The 10,980-nt window shown below is 39.7% G+C and overlaps 1 protein-coding gene across 1 annotated transcript; it reads right to left on the bottom strand.

Annotated features, from left to right (window-relative positions):
- Positions 1–2,388: 2,388 nt before the first annotated feature.
- Positions 2,389–10,542, bottom strand: gnat2 (guanine nucleotide binding protein (G protein), alpha transducing activity polypeptide 2). Its single transcript, XM_021320535.2, has 9 exons — positions 10,217–10,542; positions 7,406–7,448; positions 7,039–7,180; positions 6,769–6,926; positions 6,520–6,648; positions 5,981–6,110; positions 5,723–5,876; positions 3,490–3,705; positions 2,389–3,172 (listed from the first exon to the last, which is right to left on the bottom strand). Exons 1-8 carry the CDS (start codon positions 10,320–10,322, stop codon positions 3,515–3,517), a joined length of 1,053 nt encoding a protein of 350 aa, XP_021176210.2. The 5' UTR covers positions 10,323–10,542; the 3' UTR covers positions 2,389–3,172; positions 3,490–3,514.
- Positions 10,543–10,980: the final 438 nt, after the last annotated feature.

Here is a 10,980-nt window from a genome sequence, read left to right as displayed (position 1 = left end):
TTACAGTAAATTATTAGGGTACTAGAGATTTGCCTATTGGGTCAATTTTATTTAAGTGGCTTAAATAAAATCTGCTTGATGTTCTGAGACATGTAAGCACAAAAGTAGGAAATCTGCAAAGAGCCGCATCATACTTAACCACCCATCTGAAATAAATAAGTTTGTGCTTCACACGATGGGTTCAGATGATGGTTACACTCATACATTTCTCAGATGTTCAGAGTAAATCTCAGGAATGTTGATAAATATAGAGAATGGTTTTCATCTATTATGAACTTCACAGTACTGCCACTATAAGTATTCACCTCCTTTGGCTTTTTACCTATTTTGTTACATTCCAACCTGTAAGTTTAACGTTTTTTGCATCTTATTTTATGATGGATCTGTGCACAATTGTCTAAGTTGGTAAAGTGAAATGAGAAAAATATATGTAAAAAAAAAATTAATAAAATGAAATTCGGCATGTGCATATGTATTCGCCCCCTTTGCCATGAAGCCCCTGAATAGTTGTAGTGCAACCAATTACCTTCAAAAGCCCCATAATTAGGGAAATTAAGTGTCACATGATCTGTCAGTATAAACACACCTTTTTCCTGTGCAAATTCTCTGTTATCCGGTTCAGTAGAACAGCAAACAAGCCAGAATTGACCAGGTTTCCTGGACAGGTGTCAAAACATTTTCAGAAAAATATTGAGTGTAAGTCTGGTGGCCTCCGATTTAAGCCCATTTGCTGTAAACACACCTTTTCTGAAAATACCCAGAGGCTGCAGCACCACTGAACAAGAGGCATCACACCATGAAAACCAAAGATCATTCCAAGCAAGTCAGGGACGGAGTTGTTGAGAAGTATAAGTCAGGGTCAATTTCAGTTAATTTATTTGATGTTCCCCTGAAGCACCATCAAAAACCATCATCTTCAATTGGAAAGTACATGGTAGCACAACAAACCTGCCAAGAGAGGGCCTCCCACCAGAACTCAGAGCAGGCAAGGAGGGCATTAATCAGAGAGGCAGCACACAGACCAAAGGTCACCCTGAAGGAGCTGCAGAGCTCTGCAGCAGAGACTGGAGGATCTGTCCATAGGACCACAATAAGAGCTGGGCTTTATGGAAGAGTGGCTGGAAAAAAAATATTTATTAAGTATTCAAAATAAGAAGGCATGATTTCAGTTTGCCAACAGGCATGTGGGGGACTCCCAAAATGTATGGAGGAAGATTCTCTTTTGCATATAAGATAAATGCTAACCTCACAAGCCAGATTCATAAGGTGCAGCGTTCTACGTTCTGCACATTATCAATCTGGGCCTGCTCCCAGCGAAAGGAGAGACATTCACCAGAACCTACCAAGGGTTGGTTTTAGCTTATTACAGTATCAAATAAAAAAAATTGTAAGCAGTACATGAGAAACAACAACAAGTTTACGCTGGTCAAGGCATGTTATTGGGAAAGTGATAGCAGCAGCTACGCTTGCGTCCTCCTGCTCTGTCGTGTTTATTTTGGTTCAGCTGAGGCCTAGGAATCTCTTGCTTTCGCCACAGCTGTATGTCCCACCTTAAACTATAATACTGCAACGTGATTGGTCAACCCACTTTGGGTCAGTCTTGAACTGTTGAGGCAGGAGCAAAACGAGATGAACGCACAAAGACCGCCAGACCAGCTTGCAGGCATCCCCAAGGTGAAACATGGTGGTGGCAGCATCATGCTGTGGGGATTTTCTTTCAACAGCGGGGACTGGGAAACCCAAGAGAAAGATGGATGGTGCTAGTTACAGGAATATTCTTGAGGAAAAATCAGTCTGTGATCTGAGACTGGGACAGAGGTTCACCTTCCAGCAGGACAATGACCTAAAGTCTTCTGCTAAAGCAGCACTGGGGTGGCTTAAGGGGAAACATTTCAATGTTTTGGGATGGCCTAGTCAAAGTCCAGATCTCTATCCAATTGAGAATCTGTGGTTAAATGTGAAGGCCAGTTTTGCATGAGGAATGGGCCAAAGTCCTGGTAGAACGATCCCAAGCCACTTGCAGCAGGATTTGCTGCAAAAGGTGGCCGACTAGGGGGGTTAGCAGTTCTGCTCGCTGATGATTTCTGTTATTTTGTGTTATTTATTGTTTGCTTCACAAAAACTATAATCCATCTTTATATTTGTAGGCATGTTTTGTAAATTAAATGGTGCAAAATAATCCACTGTAACTGCAGTTAATGAGGCAACAGAACAAGAAAAAATGTCAAAGGAATACTTTTGCAAGGCGCTATACATGAAAACGGTATTTATATAACTGGAACATTGTCTTCAATAAGCAACAGGCTACAGCCGTGTTGACATTCTGATTTGATTTACTTAGTTTTATGGATGACGACCCTTTTCTGTAGCAAAGACACAGACACACACTTGAAGTTAATGCATCTTTATTTCATGCGTCTACATTTCATAAGAAAGAACACAATAGATTTTCATTCCCTTTTCATCATAAAGCATCCATCCTCTAGTGTTTTCCTGTCGTATGTTTCCAGATAATTTCTCGTTCAAAATATAATTTATCTATGCTTATGTACAAAGTTCATCTATCATTTCTGTTGTTGTCGAATTTATTCATCACATTAAAATGGTAAGTCATTTCAGTACATTATAACACTATTTAGATTAGGTACATGCACATTGGGTTTGTAATCTGCACAAACTGCAAGCGCTGGGGAATATCGGAGATAATTGTAACTTTTCAGCTTAATTATCAAGCTCACAGAGACTATTGTACTCAAAAACGAAACAAAAAAATTAAACGTCTATTCAGAATATTTATACTTTTCCCAGGTTGCTTTAATTATTTTACAAAGCTTGGCTTTCAGAGCAATTTAAATGTACAATTTATAAGCTTCAGAAACGCAGTGAGGATCAAAGGAGTAGCTATTTCATCTTCATACCTTTAACCTTTTTAGCTGTGTAGAAACCTGTAGTTCCACAACGTTTACATGGTGACTTTGTAGCTGTTTCGACCCAGCTGGACATGCAGTGAGTTGCAGGAAGGTAACGTGGGAGGTGGTGATGTTCAACCACAACTTGGCATGGAGACGACGACGGCAAACAACACAACAGTCTCAGGACCCCCCTGTGCTCCATCGGTGCACTTCTTTCTTAATGCCAATGTGTGTGGGGTTAAGGTTGAAAAAAAAAAGTTCTGAAATGAGGAGACATGAGTGAAAGATGTTAAAAAAAAAACTTCTTAAGAAACATTTTTAAATGTAAATGTTGGGGCTGCTGGGAGGTTCTAAGCAAACAGGACAGATGTTTATTACAAGTTAGAGGGATGACATCATTTATTATTATCTGCCATCATTGGCAGTCTCACAGGGTCTTCCTTGAGTTCCTCTATGCTTGTTTTATGGCCTGGTGGTCGGAGATAGTTTACTTAATTTTATTTGCAGAAGCCTGCCTCGTGCGTGTCCCTTTATTGTATACGAAGACAGTTTTTTTTTTTTAGAAGACGTCCCGTACCTCTCTCCATTCACTCCGGAGCTCCTTAGAACAGACCGCAGTCTTTAAGGTTTTCTTTGATGATGATGTCCGTCACGGCGTTGAACACGATCTCGACGTTCTTCGTGTCTGTGGCACAGGTCAGGTGGGAGTAGATTTCTTTCTGACCCTTCTTCATGTTCAGCTCTTCGAATTGGGTCTTGATGTAGTTGCTGGCGTCCTCATACGTGTTAGGGCCTAAAAGAAAAGTTTTTGACACGTGGCACAGTTATCGGTTAATAGAGACACACGCTAACGCTGCCCCATCTTCAGTTATATGAACGAAGCGTGGGATCGTTTCTAGAATCAAGGCATGAAAAAGGTTGGATTACATTTTAGTTTTTACAGTAATTATTTTGCTGATGAAAATTAAAAAAAAAAAAATCATCGTTAATTTTAACATCAGCCTGTTTTCCAGGAAAGAGTTTGAAGAAAACTGAATGGGGGAAAAAAGGCTCAAGCTATGAGTGATATTATGAAGATTTTAGTCAACAAATAATGTGAAAATATTGGTATCAACCTTCAGAAGTACAAGATAATATAATTATCATCCAACGTTACTTTTCACTACTGTTGTAGAAAAGAATTTGACTTTCATTTCATTTGATCTATGATTATTTACAATATGAGAGGCTGTAAAAGTGCACTCCTCTTTTGACAATTTTAAAATATATATTTCAAATAAAAGAAATACTTTAGTTGCCTTAATCTAAAATAAATGGACTAGAGTAAAAAAAATCTAAAAATCTAAAGTAAAAGCTTGGACTAGATTAACTAAATGGACCACAGATGAATAAAGCTGACTAAAGCCGCTATTATATTGATTCCTTTAATATCAAATATCCTGGAACATTAAAAAAACACATCTCAAGAGGGTCTGAATATGAGAATTTGATGGAGACTTTGTGGAACATTTAATCCTCTTATATGTTTGGAGTATGCTTGTCACATCTTGGCTTCACTCCCAGTTTCAATAGGGCTGGGATCAACTATGTGCAATTCCCATTCTTCTGCTTATAACATCTCATTTTAGTTTTATTATTAATAGTGTTTTTTATATTTAATGTTCCACTGACCATCAGTGAATTAAATATCAGAGCTCTTCGGGTGTACCCAAGTGGTCAGATAAATAATATAATTGTATTATTGCACAGTAATAAAGCTAAATTCTATCTATGTGAAAAGACCGTGATTAAAACTAAATTAAAATGTTCTGATAAAATGATCACAGGGTTTCAAAGCTTAAAATTTCCCATCATGCCGTTGGTTTACAGTCCTATTGATGAGATACCAGAAAAAGTGTGGCTGGTGTTTTTTCTCTTGCTGTATGTTTAGAGAGCATAACTCAATTCAGTCTCACTTCCTTTTCTCATGAACGTTGTCTGTGGGGGGAAAGTGCACAGCACGGCTTGAATGGGAGGCAATGCAACTGCTGGGCTGTTTGGTGTGAGAAAAAAAAAGCTTTAAAATAATCAAAGAGATCCGTTTTAGAAGTTTTAGGAGCCTGAATATTGTAGCAGAACAAACAAGCAAATTATATGACAGAGCTTCTAGTCAGTGTCACATAGTGATAGACAACCCCAGCTAGAGGGAGGAGGTTTCATATATGCGGACATATAACAGCTTCATAAAACAATACCAAATAATCTCATTCGGGATTTTATTTTTACATAATAATCATCCAGTTCATAAATCATACATGTAACTATGCTGCGTCCAATAAGGCAAGGTAAACTGAGGGAAAATCTACATGGCAAAACAGCAAACTTGTGCACACATACATACATACATACATACATACATACATACATACATACATACATACATACATACATACATACATACATACATACATACATACATACATACATACATGTTGAAAATGTCTTTACACTGTTGAAAACAGAGGGCTAGGACTTTAGAAAAGGGTTAAGTAGTCCGTTGTTTTGAATCTATCTATAGAGTAACACTGTGGTTATGTGGAAACTAGGGGAGGGCCACCCGTCTCTCTTATTAAAGTGACACCATCTTGAAAGCTACAGCTGGCGAACCGCTTGAAGTGAGAAGCCACTGAGTCACGTTATACTTTTTTGTGTGTGTGCATTTTTACTCAAAGTTATCATATCATAAAAATCTCCCTACAACACAATCCAACTCTCACTAATTCGTATAGATTATATTCCTTTTCCCCCGTTTTATTGTCACACAGACTTACCGTCATAGTCTGGGAAGCAGATGCTCAGATGGACTTTCTTGATCTTCTCTTCAAAAAGATCCTTCTTGTTGAGGAAAAGCACGATTGAAGTCAGGGCGAAGAATCTGTGGTTGCAGATGCTGTTGAATAGATGGAGCGACTCGTGCATGCGGTTCTGGAAAGACCAGAGATGAAAACGCATAGTTACTCACTGTCATTAAGGTTTTTTTTATGTCTGTTTTTGCATTTTGAAACCACACGGCAGCTGTTCTGACCCACCACTTCGTCATCTTCTACGAGCACCATGTCGTAAGCACTGAGAGCCCCGCAGAAGATGATGCAGGTAACGCCCTCGAAACAATGGATCCACTTCTTTCTCTCTGACCTCTGGCCTCCCACGTCAAACATCCTGTTCGGTGCAGAAAGATGGGACAAGCTTAGTAAATGTTTGGACCCGGCCAAGCTGGGATTTCAGATTAGGTTCATTTAGTTCTTAGCTAACATGTGTATCTGGGGCCCATATGGATTCTGGGCCTGCTCGGTGCACACAAACTGAGCCAAGGCCTACACATGGGCTTCTTCATAGGATCCATGTGTTGACTAATAATAAAAACAAAAGCTGGAGAGTTATATGGGTCTTACCTGGGTCTCAAATGGGTATTGGGAAAATTTGTTCAACTTAAGCAATACACCCATCCATCTCAGGTAACTTGGGGCCAATAAGCTTCCTTTGCACATTCCCACCTTGGGTGGACTATTCAACCTGTTTTATTTCCATCTGGGCCTAATATCTAAACGCTGGCTGGGCTGTAGCTCACCTGAAGTGCAACTCTTTGCAGGAGAACTGTTCTTCAATGATACCAGTTGTTTTGACTCGAGATCGCAGCACGTCCTGCTCGGTGGGCATGTAGTCGGGCAGACAGATCCTGTCCATTTCACTGAGGTAGCTGAGGATGTCAGGACACACAGCAGAGCAATCAAGATTTACACATTTAGGCTCTTTGTATCTACACACAGTTATTGATCAGCCTTCTTAGGTGTTCTCGACGTCATGGACAGGTGCTCACTAGCCAGCGGAGTCGTTCAGTTGGTACTCAGCAGCTCTCTCGAACGCTGCCTGCACTCCAGAGTCTTTCCACAGCTTCTTGATGACATCGGCCAGCTCGGGGGGCATTGTTCCTTCTTCAATGGAGTCTGACAAGTTCTGCAGCTTCTGCGCGTCCTCCTGCGCTCACATGCACAACAACAGTTACGTTTTTTTTTTTATATAATCTTCTCTGAAATTAGAGAGCCACAGAAATTTTCTGCTGTTCGTGTTTTTGAGTACGATCGCACACCTGTCCAGAGGAAGCGCCAAAATCAATGCCGAGCATCTCCATGCCTCTGATGATAGCCAGAGCAGACTGCAGGATGTTGCCAAAGATGATCGCTCTGAACTCCATTTGCTCCTCTTTTGTGTAACCACCTTGGTGAAGAATCCTGTGTGTGAGCAGAAAGAAAGTCTTTATGAAACAATATGTGTTGAATAAATTGAAAAAAATCAATAAATTTAAGAGCTCCTGCACTGCATACATTTGGATGATCCAATCCCTACAGTGCCACCCTGTGGGTGGTTTTGTCTTTGGTCTAATCATCTTATTTTATGGTGGGGAGGGGATGGGGGGGAGTGGACAGAACAGTTGTGTCATTCATTTTATTACTTACTTCATTTGTTTTACAATGGTGCTTTTTCCTGACTCACCAGCACCTAAAAAAAGAAGACAAACAAGACATGTCTGGACATATCTTTAAAGCATTTATCCGTCATCAATCAAATGTATGTCTTTGAGAGCCAAAGAATGTGCCTCGATTTCAGACTTTCAACATTCAAAATGAAATGATGATGACATTTCTTCCCTGAAGCACAGGAATAACAATTATTCTTTGTTTGGTTGAGTCTTTTTTTGCCCAGAATCATATCAGGCTTACTTTAATGGTCCTTTGTTGACACATTAAATGTTATTTAGGGTGTTGTTCGTTGGATGCACAGGTCTGTGCAAACTGTTCGACACGAAGTGACAAATTCATTCAAAGATATAAAAGGCAAACTCATAAAAACGGAATATGTTGCTAATCCTGGGCACTGAGCTACAAAATCTGGTTCAATGTGACTGCACCAAACAAAATTGAAAGAGCCATTGGTAGGCATGTTTTATGCTGTAGATTATTACATGCATGATTATTTCTCCTTATAAGCCACCGATCAAAGATCAGTAAAGTTTGAGTGGTTGTAAAGTTCTCTAGAGAGGCGTGGTGCCGCAGGTGCATCAGCTGAATATACATTAAAGCTCACCAAAACAGCTCATTTGTTCATTAGGTCGCAGACTTTTAAAGTAATTTGGCTCTACGGCATTCTTCCCACGCTCTAGAAGACTGTGCAACCCCTATAATAAGTGCATCAAAGTCGCTGCTCATCAACAGACTGTACAACGGCAAAATGACACTGCATGGAGGGCTAGTCTTTAGTGGCACGTTTTGCATCTGAACGATGTGCATGCAAGCCTAATGTGGGTTAATCACATGATTTCAGTGGCAGAATTGGATGTGCTGGCTGAAGAAAAGCTTCCAAGCAGATCAGGCTCTTCACTTCCATGAAAGCTACTACTGAGCTGAAGGAGTTTATGGCGTCACAGAGCGGTCAGAGCGGACCGCCTCGCTCTCATTGTTGCCACATTAAGCTCCAGACTTACCGCTGAGCTTTTAAAGGGTTCATCCAGCCTTTTCAAAGGAGGCACCAGCTTTTTGCCCTTGCTGTAGTGATCGACTTTTTTTAATGTGCTTCAAAAAAAAAATAGTCAGCAATCATTACGTGAGTCTATGTTTGCCTAAAACCTGTCTGCTTTAGGGTTTTCAAGTGATGCCTTGATTCTGAGAATGAACTTGTGTTTTTGTCAAAGTTTACCAATCATGGGAATGTTCCCAAAGACTTTTAAAAACATCTTATTTTCAGACTAATTTTGCCAATAAAAACGTCATTAGAGAAACTCATACTCATAATGGCAGTAATTATTTTTATACTCCAACTTCCCTATTTGTTTTTTACCCTAAGAACTTGTTACATTTCACCAGCTTTGAAGGGGGTTGTAACTACTCTTAGTGCATCTTCAATACGTTCTCCTCCTATTTTCTTTATAGTTTTAGCTTTTAATCGTTTTAAAGTTTCCATGTGGGGTCACAACTACATTTAAAAACTAGCCACTAGTGTTTATTTTACAGATGGACACATTTAAACAGCTGGTCCTCTATATATGAATAATCTGCAAGCATGTTTAGATTTGGGCTATCTGCAGTACTCAGCTTCTACCACCAGGGGGCACTCCTTCGAACATTTTCCTGTGTTATTGTCTTTGTCAGTGACACAGGTGACTGCAAGTTTCGCATTGCATTGAGAATTGCACGAAAAAAGGACCAAACTACAGTTCTTTCAGATGATTAAACTGTTTTTAATAACTTTACAAAATATCCCGAAATCTCATCTATAAAATGAAAAATAGAACAATTTCCCATCTAGAATGAGAACTGAATTAAATCAGAGAAAAATGCCATTAAAGCATTTCTTTTACACATCATGTGCGAGTTGAGAGTCAAGAAAGACCTCAACAAGTGGATCTGCACTAAACCCGTTAGCTAATCGGATTGTTGTATCACTGCAGGGCTGTGATTCATTTAGACTAAAGTCAGTGATCTTTTAAGAAGCTGCGTCCTTTGGGTTGGAACAAGAAAGTCAGCAGCCACCGAACAACTGAGACCTGTGGCTATTGTTTTATAAACTTACCAAATTTGTAAGGAAACACTGCTTGAAATAAAGTCAAACTGTGCAGCAGTTATGTTGAGCCTCAGCGCCAAATGTTTAAACCTGTTACAAGAGTTTATTCTCAATTTTGATATGCTCTCTAAACCTATTCTATATGTATTTTTCCCTGATTGTCATCTATAGCAGTGGATTAACTTAACAGATTTCTACCTCCCCTGTATGTGGACTTCCTTTCACTGAGGTGTTATCCCAGTATGTGGGAGTGGGCTGTGGGCTTAGGCTTTATCTCTACAGCCAGCCAGCTAGTGCAGTTATATATATATATATATATATATATATATATATATATATATATATATATATATATATATATATATATATATATATATATATATAAACATCTGAGGAGAAGTTTAAGCCAAGAGCAAATGGTTCAAAACCAAAATGCACGAACTTGAAAAGTAGATTCAGAGTGAAACCTTCATCCTCCAACCTTTGCTGGTCACATGTCCTGTTATGGTTAGATTTAACCCTAGTCTTCAAACCTACAAGGAGAAGCAGTTCCACTAGCTGACTGTTCGCTCTGCATCTTCTCTAAAGTTATTGCAGACTGGGAAAACTAAAAGCTGAATTTTCTGAATCCAAAACCAATCAGTCAAAGCATTTTGCATCACCTTTAGCCGGGGACAAAACTATGACATCATGTAACAAGGACCACTCACCAAGCAGCAGCAGTTTGACTGTTTTAGACTCCTTATCGGCATCTTCCTGGAGCTGTTTTTCCAATTCCTTGGACTTTTTGTCCTCAGCGCTGGCTCCTGCACCCATGATGTCTTCCTCCGCACTCTCAAGGTCCTCGAGGAAGGAAATTTTGACGGATCTGTGTGAGCACCTGCAGAGAATCCAATCACAGCACTACTTGTGCTGAAAGGTGAATTTGGAGCGGAAGGGATTGGAAAGGAGGGGGCTGAGCCTTCCTGAAATGTGACTCGATTAGATGGAGTGTTGTGGAGGCTCGAATGAAGCCACCAGCTTTCACCAGCAGAGATTCACTTCTTAATTCCCTGCTTCTTAAACCTGGACTTAGGAGGGGCCTCTTCCTGATTGGCCATTCAATCCATTTAGTCTATTGAGGGCGGTGTGGTATAATGTAAAAGAAGGAGAAAATTTAGGTGCAGTGCATGTCATATATGTTGATATTTGCCAGTTTTTAAATGATCTGATGTGCCTTGCTGTTGCGCACATAATGCACATTGAAAACGATCTATGGTTATTATTACTGTACAAATATGGAAGATACTCATGCAAGAAAAAATGACCACTCTTTGTTTTACGGGTGAGATAAAGACGTAACACGTCTGTTCATTGTTTTTATATGAGAAACATTCCCAGTTTGGAGTTTATCTCCGGCTTACAAGCGTCGCTCTTCCGATCCCAACTGAATTTCATGCTTGATGTACTCTTGACTTCAGGATCTGTCACATGG

The sequence above is a fragment of the Fundulus heteroclitus genome, chromosome 1, assembly GCF_011125445.2.
Source record: "Fundulus heteroclitus isolate FHET01 chromosome 1, MU-UCD_Fhet_4.1, whole genome shotgun sequence".
NCBI classification, from domain to species: domain Eukaryota; kingdom Metazoa; phylum Chordata; class Actinopteri; order Cyprinodontiformes; family Fundulidae; genus Fundulus; species Fundulus heteroclitus.
This window is presented reverse-complemented; position numbering and strand designations above follow the sequence as displayed.